Source organism: Aethalodelphis obliquidens, unplaced genomic scaffold, assembly GCF_003676395.1.
Source record: "Aethalodelphis obliquidens isolate GAN/ISIS:26980383/991018 unplaced genomic scaffold, ASM367639v1 scaffold79, whole genome shotgun sequence".
NCBI classification, from domain to species: Eukaryota; Metazoa; Chordata; class Mammalia; order Artiodactyla; family Delphinidae; genus Aethalodelphis; species Aethalodelphis obliquidens.
The window spans coordinates 1,890,006-1,910,139 of record NW_020838023.1 but is presented as its reverse complement, the minus strand read 5'-3'; the positions used below and the strand labels follow the sequence as shown (position 1 = coordinate 1,910,139).

Here is a 20,134-nt window from a genome sequence, read left to right as displayed (position 1 = left end):
GGTAAAAACGCACAAGAAAAGACAGAATCCAGAGTAGCAAAGACTTTGTGCCCCCGTTGGAGAGAGATGGTTGAGTCCTCGTCAAGGTTGCTGTGGTATCCCAGAAACACCATTCACTTCGAGCTGTGACCGCGCACCAATAACAGCAGCAACTCCGCTGCGCCGGGCTTAGGAGCAGGAATTAGGAGCTCGCGAATAATATGAAAGGGATCCGCAAAGGGGAGAGCCGAGCGAAGGAATCCAAACCCCGGGAGCCTGACACGAGAAAATGCGCTAAATGTGGCCGCCTAGACTTCATCCTGATGAAGAAAATGGGGACTCAAAGTGGATTTACGTTTTGGAACCTCGTCTTTTTATTGACGGTGTCTTGTGTGAAAGGTAGGCTTGCTTTCGGGGGTCCCCTCTGCTTTGGATGGAGGTGAGCTGACTTGTCGCCGGAGAGGGGTAGCTTCTTTGCAGTTTGCACAGATAAAAATAATCATGATAATACAGAAGAAGGAGTTGATTCACAGCTCTCTTTTCCCCCTCAGATAGGAAATGCATTTTGCTTGCCAGATTTGGCGTTCAATGCAGTGATTGAGCTTGTGCTCAATAAATATTCTTGCAGTATGCTCAAACGAATACGTGAGTTGGTTCGTATACCCTCTAACTAGTGGATATCCAGGCAGAATTCCTCTGCAAGACTTTTCTTGGTGGTGAAGATTACCTTGATTTCTAGTCAAACCACTGGTGTTTGATGCTTTGGCTGGAATATTTATATTAAAGAGTCTCGTGTAAATGCTTTTTAACCCTTTCAGGTAGGAAAGTTACCGACATGTTAGGAATGTGCTGATTTTAAATGCATTAGGGCACAGGGGTCTTTCACGCATCCCTCACACCAACATGAAGGTGTGCATGCATATGTGAATTATTTCTACGTGGGCTCTTTTGCATTGGTAAATGATAGAGGAGCTTCCATAGGTTCTGTGGTAGAGGTTTCGCTTAAAATGGGGCTTTTAAACGGTCTGAGACACCACGAAATGTTAACGAGCTACCTTTGGCGATGAATGAAGGTAGGAGGAAAGTCATTAGCTGACGACCAAAAAGAAAATCCCCAGCAAGTCTCAGCGTTCAGACAGGTAGAGTGAGTGTCACATGCACAACAGACAAGGGGAGGGAGTGGGTAGGATGTAAAATTTATTCCTAAGCAGGAGGGCAAGGGACAGTCAGGATCATTGGAAGGAGAGCTGTCCTCCGGGAGAAAATAGATCCCCAGCTCCGTTCTAAAACTTCTCCTGCACCCTGCTGCCCATTAATTGCTGCAAAAAATACTCAGGCGGTGTTTATGACTCATGCCGTCATGGCAGCTCACATAGACGCGAGGGATGTCGTTTTTAGTGAAGCTAGTTTCAAATCCCGGGTGTCTGTGTGTCGGGGGTGGGTGGTGGGAGGGAGGGGGGTTGTTTTGGCCCAGGCGCGCCACCGCTGTCAACACAAACTGGACGCTTCTTCCTTTGTAAAGGAGTGCCTCTCTGAACCGCAATCGGGCCGCGTCTCTATGAAACAGTTTATTGTACAGCTTGCAGCTGGCTGTCCCCCCACAGAAGGCAGTCCATTTGCATTCAGTGGAAATGATAATTCATGTTTTGGGTGGAGGGAGCTGGAAGGGTTACCTCTCCCTCTGTTAGGACCAAGGATGGGTGTCATGTCTCGAATTTTAATTTACATCCTTAAATGCCAAGAAGTTGTCCCTGATCTCTGTGGCAGCAACTGCCTTGTAATCCCAAACTGCTCCTCAAAGCTTGACACCCCGCCCCCCAGCCAGCCTCAGCACAGCTCTAAGCCAGAACGCTTGTCCTCAGCGGCGTAACTACACTGCCTAGCGCACAAAATGCGTCTCGGGGTGCTTAGAAGGGGTTTTCGTCGCCGGCTCGACGTGTGAGGAGCCTTGCATTTATGCTTAGTTCGCCTGCCACTGGGAGTCGGTGGTTAATGGATGGCCCTGGGGCTGCCAGCTAGACGCGCGCTCCGCGTGACGGAGGCGCAAGGAGCCAGCGACAGTTCCTGGCAGGAAAAATGTTGAGGTGGCTCCTGCTAGAAGATGACCGGGGGTTAAGTGCGAGTTTTCATGTGATACCTGTTGAGTCAAAACACATTCGAGGGGCAGATAGGGAGAGGGAGTCTCCGAAGCTGGGCGAGCACGCCAGCCTGACAAACACTGAGCCGCGCTGCTCACAATTACAGCCCGGCTGCCCGTACCTACCGTATAGTTTAGATAAGACGCGCCGATAGAAACGAACAGCGCGTTAGTTTGCTTTAAATGGCACTGTAAATGAGATCCCTCTCCTCTACTCACAGCTCCCGTAATTTGGACTGAGATAATCGGCCCACTGAATATATTCCAGTTTCGGGGACATTGGGAAGAAGGAGTATTTCACACTCTGCTTTGATCCCGTCCAAAATCATTTTTCTACGGACTATTAAAAAATTTTTAATGGTAATAAGATCCTTCATTGTCACTTATCTGCCACTTGAAGGACATCTCCTATATTTTACAACTTGGAACACTGTCCTCAAATTCTGAGACACAAACCTACAGAGGCTGTATGCTTTAGACTTGCTCCCGGTCGCCCAGTGGTGCCAATTTTTACAGTTGTTTCTTCTCCTTCTTCCCCTTCTCCTTATTTTATTTTAATTTTACTTCAGTCTCAAGGCTTTTCCGAAAACCAAGATTGCAGCAATGGCTTAAATGTTCTTTCCCCCAATGTCTACGACTGCTTTTGTCTTCCACGCTTTTTTTCTTCTGGTCTTCCAGGCCCACGGGGAAGCTCCGGATGGGGAATCCTTCTAAGAGCTTTGCAGGCCCTAATCTAGGCTAGTGCTAGGGTTCAGGAAGTCCGAGGCGCAGGCGCGTGCTTTTCCAGGTGAACAGCTCCTGCCAGGAGAATTCCACTTTCTGTCCACACTTTTCATCCCTCCACTATCTCACCTCTGCCTGCAACAGCAATGACAAAGAGGCTCAGTGCGAGAAAACGCCTCAGAGTAGAAGACAAAGTGGCCTTCAGTAGTAGGCCTGAATCGCTCGAGTGGGGTTGAAGAGAGAGGCAACCCTTTCTGGGCATTCTCTCTCCTGTCGCCATCTGAAATAAAAGGCCATGGAGGGCACCAAATTGGGCTGTGGAGGGGGGGCGGGGGCAGCTTGGACTTGATGCATGCCTATTTCAGGCTGAAACACACACACACACACACACACACACACACACACACGAAAGCAGAGGTTTCTGAAATGCAGTCTGCAGCTGCAGCGTGTCTGTTTTAGGTTTCAATCACATAGAAACTGTGAATCTCCAAGTTGTGCTTAAACGTCCCGCCCACGTAAACAGACACCCGCTGTGTGCTTCCCCACGCTCCTTCTAGGGAGTTCCTGGGGGAGCACACACATCTTGCAGGAAAGGTACAGAAAGCACTAACCTCGGTGGACAGCAAGTGAGAACTAGTGGGCCGCGTCCCCCACCGTGTACTAGAGCGTGATTTCAAGGCTTCTCTCTGGACCCCGGACTTCGAGAAGGATCCACGTTTCCGCGTGCTCTGGGACTCCAAGGAGATATTACTCCCGCCACAGAGCTCTTCTGGAAGAGCGGAGCTCGCACCTTCTCCCGCAGTTAATTAGCACTGGAAAGGGTCGCAGTGTCCACGCAGGGGGAGAGCTGCCAGCAGCGCTCATTAGCACCTTTTGCCCGCCCCAGTGTGACCGCGCCGCAGGTTTCAGCCCCGCGCTTGTGCTAGGGGCTGATAACCCTCACTCCCCTGACCTCAGGGCGACAGTCTGCCCTGTCAGTAACGTTAGGAAAATTTCTGTCGTGTCTTGAGGGACCTTTTGAAAGGTGGGTGTGTTGGGTTAACGTCTTTACAAACCAGTAACAACAGCAAACAAAAAGCCACCCACTGCCAAGGCCACTATCAAAACCCTCCCTTGAGGTTAACAGGACTGAGTCAGCTGCTTAGAGGTAACCTCAGGTGTCCCTGTCCTGCTGCAGTATGGACAGGAATCCCTCCCTTCCATCTGTTTCCTCCGGGGATACTTCATTTGCTTCTAGAAGACCAGACTACCTGAAATATTCATGGACCACCTGAGGTTGAAACTGGATGCCTGACTTGGCCTTTGCCGAGATTGTGAGGGTGTGTGTGTGTGTGTGTGTGTGTGTGTGTGTGTCTGTGTGTGTGTGTGTGTGTGTGTGTGTGTGGCTGGGAGGAGGAGGTACACGCGGATCAACACGGAGGATCCTTCGGGAGGCCTCGAGGGTGGGTGTGGGTGGGTGTCCGAGGCGGAAACGGACGGTGGGTAGCAAACAGTATATTTCTGTTCCCGGAGTCGGTGGTGCTGCAACCACTGCTGTCGCGCGATCTGGTGCAGGCGCCGAGAAAGCTCCCTCTCCCCATGCTGACCTCAGCGCTGCCCTCACTGAAACAACAGGCTCTCCGGGAGTTCGAAAAACTCACTGGGGAATGAGTCATGGAGACTGATGCTCCTCTACCATGCCCTTCATCCCCAGCCCTCCTCTGCCGCTGGGAGGAAAGCAAGCAGGGGGCAGTCCAAATATTGGAGCGCCGCAAGGGCTTCGTTGGACCCTAGGGGAAAGGGCAGAAGAAATGAAAGAGTACAGGGTCATCCCGGGTGTCAAGTGGTCCTCTCCCAGACCTGCTGGAGAGGCCAGCTGAGGGCTGAAAGAGGGACAGGCACGGGGACGGTAGCGCAATGCAGAAAGAACAAGCAGCAGGACGACCAAAGAAAGAAAGATAGACTCAGGCAGCAGGCGGATTCCCTTCTCCTTGAACACGGCGCCTTTGGGGAGGCTTTGCACCACCGAGTTGGTAAGCCAACCCAATTTACTGCCCTCAAAAGGCTTCAATAGCCCTGAGCTGAACTTCCACTGCACAGTTACCCTGTTGAAATCGTTTGGAAATGTCACTGTGCAGCATCAAATTTCCCGAATCTTTTGGTGTTGAGGGGTTTGGGAAGGATGTGAGGGCTGCATCAAGTCCATGTAGGAAGAGTGAGTGTGTGAGCAGAAATAATTAAGGAGTAGGTTTCAGGTTTTGAAAACCTGATGCCAGAGCCTTTGAGATCCTTCAAGGAGAAAAGGGGTAGAATTACTCCATAGATTAAGTACTCCAGGGGCATAGATTTAGTTGCGGTAGTTATTACTGTTCACGATATTAATTAGCATTACTATTTATGCTCTAGCTGAATAGATTTGGGGTACACATGCCTTTTCCCTGAACACACAGTTTGGTGTCTATGGAAACAGTGAAATATTAAAATAAAGCAGTAGCAAATGGCATCCGTACAGGGCTCTAAATATAGTAAAACTTTATCAAAAGTGAGATCTGATAAAACAAAAATTAAGAAAGGTAGCAATTAATAATGCCCTTGTATGCATATAGGAAAAAAACCCTCTAATGCTAAAATACTTGCCTAATCTCAAATACAAATAAGCAAAAGCAACTAAACTTAAGTTCCAAATATACTCCAAATATACTTCTCCTTGTGTTCCAAAAGTTTTACTTTCTTCTACTTAATATCAGGGTTTCCAGAAAGGGCTTCAGGATATTAAATACCTGCAATGTTTTGTCCAGTTTGAGAAATAACTTTGAAGCACCAAGCAACATGTCTGGTGAGGAACCTGTTACTTCAGGTAACATGACTATTTGACAAAATATGCCATCTTGTACTTTGAATTCCAGCGTTGGAGAAATTAAAAGTAAAATGTCTGCTAACGAAAAGATTAGGGGAAAACGCCTGAGAGGCCAATAAAACTTAAGGCCATTTTATTTTATCTATATATACATTAAAACACAGCTTCTCTTTCTCTTTTTTTCCATTCCCCTTACTCATAATCCAAAGGGGTGTGTAGTTTATAGATACAGTGACAGTTCTACTTTGGATTTTGGATGAGGTCTGGTAAGGATGATAGAACAGATACTGTCATTACCAATTCATCTTTTCTTTCTCAAAGTGAGCAGGTGGGGTGATTCATGGTACTTTCCAGGGAGATCAATCTCCATGTCTACAGGAATTTCTCTGAATTAGACCCCTCGTAAGGCTCTCATTCTCATCCGGAATATCACTTTTACAGGAATGTCACTGAGAAAATTCAATTTATTGAATACCTTCCAGTATTCATGGTCTCAGCGCTGGTGATCATCTTTCTTTTTCTCAAGCCTCCAATCTTGCAGCTATCAAATGCATTTCATGCCATCACACCTTTTGCTATGCTATTGCTTGGTGCTAGTTGAGGATTCTTAAGGATTAATACTTTTTATATCATCACAGCCTGTCGCCCTGCAACCCACTTTGAAATCTCTAAAAAGTCAAAATTTATAAGATTAGCATATGCATCATATACCTTGTACCTGATTCACAAGTATATCTGTGGTAATCAGGTGCCTTTAGATATCACAATATCATTCTATTTGCTCATAAATGTTTGCACTGCAGTGATTTCAAAGTGTTCCTAAACAAGCAGCATCAGCATCCTTTGGAAACTTGTTAGAAATGTGAATTCTCAGGTCCCTACCCCAGGCCTATTGACACAGATACCCTGGTAGTTGGCACTGACATAGGTGTTTTTAACAAGTCATCCAGGTAATTCTGATGTGATCTAAAATTTGAGAAGCACTACAGTAAAGTAGAAAGAGCAAGGGCTCTGGAGCCATCAAGACCTGAAGTCAAATAATGATTCTGCCAGCAACTATCTCTGTACTAGCAACTCAATTTTCCTAAGCTTCAGTTTCATTATCTATTAAAAAGGAAACTAGAATTTCAGTAGGAAGATTATATATGTAACATATATAGTGCCTGACACTAGTAGCTATCATCAGTATTATTAAAATACACTTCCATGCACAAAGCTAGTATGAACTCCCACACATTTCATCCCTAACACTACCAGTCCTAACTTGTCCACAGCAGTAAATTAAAAATGTAGCATCTTCTCACTATTATTTCACTTTGGCTAAGTTCCTAGGCTATTATACATTAGAGAAACACTCTTGAAATTTCTTCTTATCACCTTTACACAGTTACTTTGGGTGCTGGCTCTATGAATCAGGAGCAGACCCATAGCTTAAATATGTTACTCCTACTCCTGGGCTAATTTTATCCATTGCATACCAATACTGATTTATTTTAATATTGATTGATTAATGTACTTACATGAATTTGTTAATTCATCTTGTCACAAATCCATGGTATTTCCGGGGCTGGAAGAATTCTTACGTACCAGCTAGTTCACTGCTCATATTTTATACAGTAAAATGCACATGCCTAGAAAAGATAAGAGATTTTTTTACTAGGTTACAAAGATAATTAGCTCCAGAACTGAGACTAGATCATTGGGTCTTCAAGTTCCTGTTCAACTCTCTTTCTACTGTACCTTATCAATTTTACTACAGAGTTTTCTCAGATGGCATCAATGAAGATAATCACAAAAGTTAATATCTGAGTACCATATACCAATTAGTACTATGTAAAAATATTAGTGACTATATGTTTTGTGGTAAATTTTAATGTTAACTACCCATTTGGTAAAAGACAAAAAAACAAACAAACAATTGTGGAATGAAAATATTTTCTAAGACTATTATAATATGCACATCAAATAAATAACTAATCATATATTCAATAAAGTCTATTTTTGACATTACAAACCTATAAAAATAAAATCAGTGTACTGAGTTTTTTAATCTCTCATAAAGAACTTAGAGGGCTATTACTTAATCAAATTCTTATTTATTTCTTCTCATAATCTGGGCACAGTTTATTTAAAGGCTTTTAAATCTAGAAAATCTGTTCCTAATTTACTTTATTCATGTTTTTAATATATTCACATTATATTGAGATTTATGCATTCTCTCTCATCTGTATTTACATTTGCACATTTCTCTCACATGATCTATATAAATGATGGTATCATGCAAAACTCCCATAGAAGTAATAATATATTTTATAAATATTAATAGTGTAAGAACAATCAATAATGTGAAGGGGTTATCTTAAATTTTAGTGACATGTGAAGTATTTCTAAAGTCTCTTCAAGATATGGGAGTAAAATTTCCAAAATAATGAATGTTGCTAAATTTGAAGTATCTAAATGTTCAGAAAGGGACTGAAATACATAAAAAGTAATGAGTGATTCTCTTAAAAGCTGAGTTTGTAACATTCAAAATTATAAAGTCCTTCTTCCTTCCTTTGCTTTATGTTAGCAAGTTTTAAAGGAATATTTATGATTACATAATTTAAAGTAATGGCAAGGTTTTTTTTTAACTATGACAACTTAAAAAATAGGGTTGCATACCATTTTGAAAGGAAATTTATAAAGGGAAATAGACTCATAGAAGAGGGTTTATTCAATTTTAACTGAAAAAAACAACAACTATGCTATAGTTTTCCCTTATACAAGTTCATCAGGTTGACTCCAGAATACTCAGAGGTGCTTCATATATAGATAGGATATAAGACATTATTATGTTTGGGGAAATGGTACCAAAGTAGGCATGTGTATTTACTGCATAAAATATGAGCAGCAGGAAGCTCTGTGCTAAGCCCTTTATATAGAGTGTGTCATCCACATCTCAAAAGTGGTTCTCTCTCTCATTTTCCTGTTTTGAATCCTAACAAGCATCTTGTGAGATAGCTGTTATCTCCTATGTACAGATTATCATCTCCATTTATAAATCATCCACATTTCCTGGGGTCAGATAGGTGCAATGACTTTCCAGGATCGTTGGTTAGCTAGTGGTTGAATGAAATCTGAAATGATAATAGATTTTTAAGTTCATAGGCTCATTAAAAGTTAAAACTAAAAATGACGGGGTTTCCCTGGTGGCGCAGTGGTTGAGAGTCCGCCTGCCGATGCAGGGGACACGGGCTCGTGCCCCGGTCCGGGAAGATCCCACATGCCATGGAGCGGCTAGGCCCGTGAGCCATGGCCACTGAGCCTGCGCGTCTGGAGCCTGTGCTCCGCAAAGGGAGAGGCCACAACAGTGAGAGGCCCGTGTACCGCAAAAAAAACAAAAAACAAAAAACAAAACAAAACAAAAACTAAAAATGACCAAGTTACTAATTAAACCTCTTCACTTTTAAGAGAAAAACTGAAATCTTGAGAATTTAATTTAAAAGAAAGCCTAAAATTAATATCCATGTTATATATATATATATCACATATTATATATAAATACATCATGTTTTATATATATATATATATATCACAGTTACAGTAATACATAACTTCTCAGTTTTGTAATTTTCAACATCTTTTACTTAACTTGCCTAACTTTATTCTCTAAATTATTCTGTAAGATGGATGTGAAAGCTATTTTCCAGTTTTATAAGCAACAGTAAGTGAAGTAAATGCACAATAATACAAAGTTAAATATGTCAGTATAAGATATAAAACTATTTAGTGCATTAAGGACAAAAAAGAAAAATACAAATCAAAACATATAACCCTTAAATTCTAACCCAGTGCTCCTGAGTAAAATTTAAAAATTTATGAAAGTAAATGAGTTATGGACTTCACATATAAAATAATATGTGGGCATAAAACTATTTACCAGTTGTGTCATAAGCTATGGCAAATAAATTTATTCCATTTGGTACCTACTCTTCCATTCAGTTCTATAGAGTTTTAACGATGGGAAAACTCTTATGACTTATTTGTCTAGTGTCTAACAGGGAATGTGCATTAGATTTATTTGTGGGTTCAAGGCAAAGTGCTTTAGAAAAAAAACATTCATACCCAAGCTTCAACCACTTGCTCTACTTCTTCCCATAACTGCATCCTAGTTAAAAGCACAGGTATAGGTGTACATTTTCACATACAGAGGAGAAAGTTCAGAGAAGTGAAGAGACTTGCCAAACAAGGGAGTGTGAAATAGTCTTTCAATTCTCTGTCCAGTACATGTTTTTTTTTACTGGGTACTGCCTTATGAGCTTTTTTATTTAGTCCTAACTGGTTTATGGGAGTAAAGCACCTTGAGAGGAGAGACTACTGTGCCTGTGCCCAAAACCTGACCAGGCTCAAAACAATACTTCCTGAAGCGATTGTGTCAAGAGACACAGATACATGAGGGTAATAATATTGGTAAATGAGAAACTTAACAAGCAATCTAAAAATTAACTAAAAGTTAAATGGGGGCATTGAAATATACATCATTGTCCAAAAAAGAAAAAATACACATATTAAATTATACTTAAGCACTCAAAATTAGCATCACATTTTCCTTTGAAGGTGATAAAATGTATTTTCATATGCAACAAAAGCACTGTTGTACCTAAGTCCTTTCTGAACTTTAGACTGTCTCAATATAAATACGTACTTACCTTTTTTCTACTTACATTATTAAAATTTTGTTTGTGGGTATATTTTTAGAGATGTCATTTTAACCTATATTTTAAATGTTAAATCTTGGATATCCTAACAATGCCCTCAGATGTATTATTCATAGCCTGGTACGTATTACATTGGACACTGTTATGGGACATCGTTATTTTGAATAGTTTTGCATCTTACAACAGTTAGGTATAGATTTCTCCAAAGTTGCCAAAATTTAGGGATAAATTACAACCGCAATCTGTCTCCAAGTCTATTTACTACAATTATACATTCCAGAATTTTATTTAATGTTGAAAATTGACTGTTAGCCCACTTCTCCATTTTAAAATTGATCCAATTGTAATAATTCACTTTAGTCTATTGAAATTTTAAATCATAAACTGACTTGATGTTTTGTTTGCATGATTTTGGTGAAGGGAAGGGGAAACAGATTGATAATTAAAATGCATTTTTCTCGAGCTTGTTCACGTTCCCATTAGCCTCTTTATTCATTCACAGCTACTTAATAAAATTATCAGCTGTGTTTCACTGTTTGATATTATTGTAATTTCTCAAATATCTATTTTTTGTGTGTTTGTTCACACTCTGCGTGTTGTTTGATTTGAAAGAAATACGAAGAAAAAATGGTTTTTTTTAACATCTTTATTGGAGTATAATTGCTTTACAATGGTGTGTTAGTTTCTGCTTTATAACAAAGTGAATCAGCTATCTTGTGTCTCCCTCCCACCCTCCCTATCCCACCCCTCCAGGCGGTCACAAAGCACCCAGCTGATCTCCCTGTGCTACGCGGCTGCTTCCCACTAGCTATCTATTTTACATTTGGTAGTGTATATATGTCCATGCCACTCTCTCGCTTTGTCCCAGTTTACCCTTCCTCCTCCCCATGTCCTCAAGTCCATTCTCTAGTAGGTCTACGTCTTTATTCCCGTCTTGCCCCTAGGTTCTTCATGACCATTTTTTTTTTTTTTTTAGATTCCATATATATACAAAATTGAGTTATTTGTAGTGAGGTGGATGGACCTAGAGTCTGTCATACAGAGTGAAGTAAGTCAGAAAGAGAAAAACAAATACCATATGCTAACACATATATATGAAATCTAAGAAGAAAAAATGTTTTTAATTTCATTTTCTCTTAGAATACCATATAATGGTACCTGGGGTTTATTAACTGAATCAATGAAAAATATAATTTTAAGCTGATTTTATTATGAGTATTTTAATATAGAGAAGTGAAAATTGGTCTATTTCATTGTTATTCTATTAAAGCACAATAAGATACTGTTAAAAGACTTTAACATCAGATAATTTGTAATTTTTAGGAATGGTTTTGTTTCAATGTTTAAACTATATTTTTATATACAGATATGACTTTTCTGATTGTTAGTGGAGGTGTAACTTGAATTTCCCCCAAATGTTGGTAATGAATTTATGCCAATCTATCTGTATGTTCTAATATTGAGCTCCGTGTTGCTAAAAGCTGCATTTACAAGACAACAGATCAAAGTTAGGAGAACACGCAGAATAAACACAAATGAATCTCCTGGAGATGAAACACAGTACCTTGAATTTATTGGATCTGTGCTCTAACTGACTGAACTATGTAAACTAGACAAAATATTTACTCAGTGTTCACATATATGGAGAAACACTAAGTTAAGGTTTCTTGGCTGATGTCTAAATCAAAACAGCTGAACTGATTCAAATGTTTTGTGCTAACAAATTTGCATCCAGGCTGCTAATTTGTGTGCCAACTTCTGGCTTAATAGTGTATAAGATGTTAGAGATGATAAACCCTCTTAAATGAAGTTTGCAATAGAAATGCTGACAGGCCCCTGATTACCTGCACTGAATTCATGTTCAATGTTCTTTTCATGGCTTAAAAAGAAAAAATTTCATCCCTGAATTCTACTAGTACTTGAGCGCTCTTTTACCTGTTAAACCTTTTTAAAGGAGGTCAAACAGAAAGTCTTAAAATCAATTTTCTAGCAAAGTGCTAGGAAATCTTTAATATCTGTGTTAGTCTGTCAGTGTTCATTAATATATTAATAGATTAAAATCAGAAATGACATTTTGAACTTAATTTTTAAATATTACCAATGTGTAAGTCCTTAGGAATCAGCCATTTTTCAATATTTTGAAGCTCACTACTTTTTACCTGTCATTGCATAGATTATTGCAATCTACCTATCTTAGAAAGAGTACATTCTAATTATGTCATTCTTTCAAAAGTAAAATTCTCAAAGGCCTCAAGAGAAATTGGAAGATGTTAGACATATTAAGTTACATCTTGTGCTAGTTCATGTAAATATTTGTTTCTATCATTTTCTTTTTGTTAAGTCGTTTGGTTTATTACACCTTTTATTAGAACAGTATTATTTTTAATTGAATATTATTATATTGATACAATTTAAGTTAGAAGTTGTGAAAGATACAGTCGTCAGTAGGTTTTATTTCCACAGAAAGAACCAGTGGCTTATGTACCAGTTCTGAGACTCATCCACACATTCCTTCAGCCATCAACCATTTATTGAGGGCCAGTGTTTGTCATGCCCTTGCCTAGTCTTTGACAATATAGAGATGAAAATCTAGTCACTATCCTAAAAGAAGACAGTCTTCATTTTGAAGGAGGGTTTCTGTGAACATAATACCAAAGAAAATTGTGAAATTGTTTAGTTCTTCGATGTGATTCTTTTATCATGAAATATCAATATAGTTTATTACATCTTTATTTACATATTCTAGATATTAAATCTTTATCCTCTCACAGGTAAGTATTAACATCCTACAGACATTGTTTGAAACTTTCCAGTGAAAGTCATCATTTTATGATTTAATCTAATGTAATTTTCTCTTGTAATTTTCAATTAAAATGTTTATTGACTCCCATCTGTTCAGCGAACTGATATTAACTAGTTTATCCAGTATTAATGAAGATCTCACATGTATTTCTATAACAGTGTTTGTACAGTTTTATAATAGTTTGTAATCAGCAAATTGTGCTTCTTACCCATTCTTTTTTACATGTTTGTTTCTGCCTCAGAACTCCTCATTGGCTTTTAAACCATTTAAATTTAAATTTAAATCTCTACCCCTTCATTTAGTGATTCACATGAAATAAACCTTGAACTAACTTATCAAGGTCAACACATGCAAAGGGTAAAATAAATAACTAAATATAACTGCTTCTGTCATAATTTTTTTATTTCTAATTTTTTCATCATTATTGGAGACTTATGTATGTTGGGAAAACAGTGTTTCAGTAAGTAGATTATGTTTTGTTGTTCTCTGTTTTGTTTTAATCTGTGATTTAAAGAGCAATAGAAGGATCGATGAATGATTATACTGAAATCCTGGCATTTGACGAAATGCTGGCATTGGATCAATGCCAATTTTGCTAGACAGGAGTTAAGTAGAATGATCTATCTTTACAAGGTTAAGACCTTCACCAAATTTTATCCTGTATTTTACATTTTCTTTATTCCCCTCACGTTGATTACTTTGATGTTTCACATTATTTTAATGTTTGCACCAACATGCTACTTCATGATTGCCATCTCCCTATCCCTTTCCACATTCCATGAAACTCACTTCTTTGTGATCTAATGATTTAATGTGTAAGAAACCAGATTTGATATTTATTAATACAACAAATATTAACGAGTTTTTCTAAGCTCTAAAATCTCAACTATTAATGTAAGATAAAACCAAACATGTCCATTGTCTGTGTAAATTGCTATCTTGTCCTCTCTGATGACTTTAGCAAAAAAAAAAAAAAAGTAAATTTAGAAGCTTGAGATGAAAGAGCTTTGGGTAACATGAATTGTTTTACTCAACTTGGTACAACTAAAGGAAGGAATTTCTATGTACACCACAGTAAATTTCCAACACTCTCCACAATACACTCTCCATTTAGCTCCATTTATTGAAATCCCAAACTAATAAATGGGAGATAATTTGCAGGATCTGCTGACTTGGTTCCATCAACATCTCGAACCCCACCTCTAAGATCCTTCCCTTCTTTATCTTAACAAAGAAGGATATGGTCCCTTTACATTTCTCAAAACTATATTATACAAACAAACAAATAAATCTTCACTGCCTTTCCATTCATTTGGTTTTTCCTTCTCAAGTTCCAACTCTGTTTCTTTCAAACTATTATTGACAATTCACATTCTGTATACAGTCTTGTAAAGTAAAATGCAGTGGAGAGGTTCTCAAGCTGGCTTGTTTATTGTTAGTACACAAGAGAATCTCAGAGAAGCCACCTGTAAGATGTACAGCTAGACTTCATGAAAACCATGAAAATGGATACAATTAGATTGGCTCAGGGTTTGGAACAAGTGATCTTTGCCTATGCAGCAAGTTCTGAGAAGGGTGTTTTGATCAAAGAAACAACACTGTTACATGCACTTCAAGTATTTCTTAAACCCCAAATGCAGTCAATAAAATTTTGTTGACAGCGAATAAACAAGTAAAATAAGAACTATATGCATTTTTATGAATTGTATATTTAAGCACAAATATTCACAACTTATGAATTCTGCCTCCTATGTTGTTATTGCAATTTTTATGATAGTTATTTTTCTCTAAAGTACATGTAAAAACACTTCCCTCAGTTAGATATGTTATTATTTTTTCTGATTCTTCATTTCTTTTCTCATCTTCAGCACACAAAAAAGAAACGTTTTCATTGTCCACTGCTATGAACCGTGAGTGTCTCTCATGCAAGCACCTCAACCTTGAGTGATAGATAGACTTAGCTCCTTTTTAAATCTGAAATTAAATCTTTTTAATTAAATCTTTTAAAATCTAAATTATGCTAATTTAAATATTTGCCATTTCATAAGTTTTGGGAGCATGGCATCTGTGTTAATCTTACTATTCTGAAAGTTTCCCATCAGACGTAGAACAGAGCAGATGCACAGCAAAGCTTAATTGACTATGCAACTACAGATTTTAAATACTTAAACTTCTTTTACACAGCAGATGAGAACAATTTGCACTATTAAGAATAGTACAATGGAAGATTTTTCCATCATAGGAGACTTTAGAACCAGTGTGCTTTTAAAAATAATTTGTATAGAATGCTGTCAATTTCTGTTGAGGTATAACATTAAATGGAATAATTTTAAAATAGGCTCTAATAGAAATATAATCAGGGCTTCCCTGGTGGCGCAGTGGTTGAGAGTCCGCCTGACGATGCAGGGGACATGGGTTCGTGCCCCGGTCTGGGAAAATCCCACATGCCGCAGAGCAGCTAGGCCTGTGAGCCATGGCCGCTGATCCTGCGTGTCCAGAGCCTGTGCTCTGCAACGGGAGAGGCCACAACAGTGAGAGGCCCACGTCGCAAAAAAAAAAAAAAAATCATTTTAGATTTTGTTCATCTTACAAAAGAAATGACATCAGTTAAAAGAGGGTTACATACCTTTCAAACCAATATTTCAAATTGTATTTTTAAGTTGCTGATCTTGCTATGTAATGCTATATAATTCAGTAGAATTAGAACTTAATTTGCAAATCTAAAGCCAGCCAAAGATCCATTTTGTAATTAAACCAAAATTTGATAGTAATTGAATAAATATAACATCAAGGTAGATATGGATGATTTATACAGAAGTGGTTAATTTATCATGTCTTGTAATTTATATAATCCAATAGGTTTTGCTATTTCTTCCCTTCCATTTGTGATTTCTCTGGTCCCCAAGTGTGTGATGATGTGCATATGTGAGAAATAAACTGGCTAGGCATGTAGGCTTTACTTCAGATTCCCTGAATTTGCAAGATAATTAATATCTCTATGTTTTTATTTTTTACCTGTAAAGTTATCTCCTAGGTTGGGGTGAAGATTAAATACGATAATTTGTGTCAGGCAAAAATGTTTGGTAAGACAGTACATCAATGTGAGGAAAGAAGGTCAGGTGGGTAAGGAGATGCTATTATGAAATACTTTTATAATGTAGTTTTAAGTAGAATCAGGTGAAAAAATACAAATAGGAAAGCACTGATTTCTATTAGAAAGACTGATTTCCCCTCCTAGTGCATGCTTTTAATTATGGAGGTTAACATATGGTCTTTCATCATTAACTGGTTTCACCTTGAGCTTGAGTGTTTCAATTTATAAAATAGCAAGAAAGTCCAGATGAACCACAGATTAACAGTTTCAAGTAAAGGGTTTATGTTATTTTATAAAAAGGAAACTGCCTACAGGTTCCTGTTCTTGGAAAAATTCCATTAATTTAGCTTTCTCAAGTTCTTGACTCTCTACATCTACCCAGTTCAACTATTAGTAGTTCCATCTAGTGAAAACAAAGCAAAATTGCAGACACAAGATTCCCTGAGAAATAAAACCATCTCATCTATGAATACTGTGATAATATTTTAATGCCTGAATTTATGCTAGTATAAGGATCAATATGGCTAACTGTTGTGTTTCTTTAGCTGGTCTGGCTAATGAAAATTGTAGAGATTGACAATAATTTGCGCCAAATGATGTCTCCTCTCATATATAATAGCAATAATAACACCAAATACATGGTTTACTTCTATAAGCTTATTTAATCATAATAGCAAAATCGTGATGTATGTATTATCTTGCCGTTTTATAAATAAGGAAGCTGGAGCACAGAGATTAAATAAGTTACCTGGGTCCACAGCTAGTAAATGGTAGAAACAGGATTTCAGCCCATATATTCTAGCTTCTAAAGTCCATAGTCTTAACTATTACTTACCGCTAAGAAAATTTTGCAGTTGTTACAATTTTAAGAAGATTTTTCCATTCTAAGACTGGCATAATACACTGAAAGGATCTTACTCTGAAGCTTCTGGTACCATATATGTGTTGCCAATGAACGATTAGTTCAACAACTCCATGTCATCTGTCATATTAAATTAATATGGTTAATTTGGAAATATGGGGCTAGTATTTCTTTTGGTCTAGAATGCTATAAAGTCTATAAGCACAAGGAATGAAAGATTAGGTTTAGGCTTTATGTATTTCAGAAGCATTGAGTCCTAATTTTGAGAAAAGCTAGATTAGCTGATTCATTCTCACAAACTAAACGCTTACTGAAGTATACAGCTTTACAAGAATCTCATCATAACCCGTAATTAATAATTGTAATGATATATATTTTTATTCATTGAGTTCAAGAAATATATTTTCTTTACTAATAAGGGTGTTTCAGTTTTAAAGAAGAAGGAGCAGTTATTTGATCTAGGGCACAGGTCAGAAAAGAATGAGCAACACAGAGGATTTGGTGGTATCACCGAAATCATAACTTAACAGTTTCCTAACTGTAAATTTAACTTGGCATCTGTGTCTCTGGTGGTTGAGGATTTAGTACGATATCAATTAACTTCAAGTACGTGGAGAGGCAGCCAGAGAGCATGATCCCATGCTTGACAATCAGCAATCTCTCATAAACTAAAATGATCTTTCCTGATGTAATTTCTTATAATGAAATGGCTATACATATCACTGCCCTTCTGTGAGAGGTTATTTGACAAATGACTTACTTTCTCCTTCACAGCATTTTATCTTTATACTTTATACATTCAAAATGTTTCTTTCCATAAAAAGTTCTAAGCTACATAGGATAGTAGGTACAAATCTGATTCTGTCTGGGATCAGCTATGTAAACATCAGCAGATAACTTAACCTCTATTACTTAGACTTTCTGGACCTCATTTGCTTTCTCTATAAAATGAAGAAGTTGAACCAGATTATTATGTATGTATAGTGATTGGATATATTCTACAAACTGACCTAACTGACTGAACTAAACCATATGCTCTCCACAGATTAAGACTTTTAGGGGGAAGTGTTTTCCGTATGGAAAATTAAGTTAAAAGGATAGTGATGATAACAAAGATAGGATGATCAGAAGAAGCAGCTGGTTATTGGGAAAAGGGAGAACTTGATTTTTAGAGCTTGGGTTTGAGATGCTGGTAAGACATTTTTTGTTGACATCCAATAAACATTAGAAAAAGTATGTTTAGACTTCGAGAAAAATGCAGTAATTAGTACCATCTATCAAATTTATATGCTTCAAAGCTCTTTAAACATATTAGTTCTTTTAATCCTCACAGCAATCCTGCATTTGGAAGGCTTCTGTATAACCATTATTTTTTAATATACCTGAATAGTAGAGAGCGTAAAGAGAGGAAAAAAAAAAAAAAAAAAAAAGGTGGGGGGAGGTAAAATTTCAATGATAGAACCTTGAGGTCATTCTTTTTTAAAAGTAGAAAGTAAGTGATGACCTAATGAAAGAGACAGAGACAAACAATTGATAGAGTTTGGAAGAGAGCCATGAGGGTTGACTGGTAGGGAATACAAGGGTTCTCAAACAGGAGGGGAAGATGTACAACACTGAAGACATTAAAGGGTAAAGGAAAAAGAGCTCTTAGAAGGATTATTGGATTTGGCTATTCATAAATAACCTTTTAATGAGCTGTCTCAGTAGAGTGGTAGAGGCATAAATCAATTTACAAGGAATTGAGGAGATAGTAGGTGATGAGAAAACAGACACACATACACAATTTTCCTAATGAGCTCATGATGTTATTGAAGGAGTGAATACGGCTAGCTTTGCTGGAGCCCTCGTAGTTAGAATTTATCTTAAATATTTACATAATATTACTTACAAAATAGAACACAAGAACAAGCAAACAGTAACAAATCCACAATACCTATTTGTAATGAGAATTTATTTACCACCTACAGAATATGGAGAAAATATAAGCATCTATGACGATGGCTATAAGGCAATGAATGATTAAATAAAGAAAATAGCAATGTAAAAGTTATTTGTCTATGTAAAAATGAAACAATTATGGGTATTTTAACTAGAGGTCCTGGATGTGTTTGCCTGGGGATAAGGCAGGCTTCATCTGGCCCTCCACTTGGAGGTCTAGAGATTTTCTTTCTTCATTATGCACAGGAGACAAAAAGGCTTTGAATAAATAAATACCACCAAGATTAAGGCTGACAAAAGAATTCCAATCTATTAATTCACACTGAAAGTGAGGAGTGTCATGAAGATCAAGAACTGCTGCTTCTCTGTGGTAATCCATTAACATATATATTTGAGTTTTTATTATTTGCCAGGAGCTATGCTAGGCATGAATATAGAATGGTGTGAAGGTTGCTATAGTGCAGCTCTCTTTGCAGTCAAGCTCCACAGCAAACCAAGACTTGCTTTAGTGAAAATAGAAAGGAACTAAAGAAATTTAGATAACATAGCATCTCATTTGGCTCCGGATCCAGAAATTTTGTTGCAGATATTCTCTTTACATCAAGTGGAAATGCAAGCATGGTAATGCTTCTTTGCTTCTTTTTAAATTATTTCTATATTGGTCAATACCTTTATTTTCTCTTTAGATCAGAAATGTCCTTGTTTATACAAAAACTATAGAATACAGCTCTAGTTGTTCAGAATTATCCCCATGCTGCCTAACTGAAAGAAATTCTTAAGTCTACTCTTATTGTTTTAGCCTTCTGCTAACCCTGTTGGGTCAGCCAACTTCTGTCACTGAATGTTGGCAACTTCATTTCTTTAATTTTTAAGTTCACGAGGAAGGTCTTACTATGCCCTTCAACTACTGAGAATAATTTCATGGTTGTGGATTGCTTTTTATTATGCTAAATAGTTTGTAATTGTAACATTATAACAATGGCACACAAAGAATCACAGAATAATTTCATTAATGACTTCTCATTCCTATACATTAAAATCAACTGAGGAACCATCAAAATAATC

General features: G+C 37.7%; 1 protein-coding gene across 3 annotated transcripts in view; it reads left to right on the top strand.

The window, feature by feature from the left end:
* Positions 1-200: 200 nt before the first annotated feature.
* The window catches only part of CSMD3 (CUB and Sushi multiple domains 3), a 1,084,122-nt gene continuing 1,064,188 nt past the window's right edge, over positions 201-20,134 (top strand). For all 3 annotated transcript variants that reach the window (XM_027092553.1, XM_027092552.1, XM_027092550.1), the window contains exon 1: positions 201-378. In XM_027092553.1, coding sequence (XP_026948354.1) covers positions 201-378 — 178 coding nt within the window. The remainder of the gene's footprint in view (positions 379-20,134) is intronic.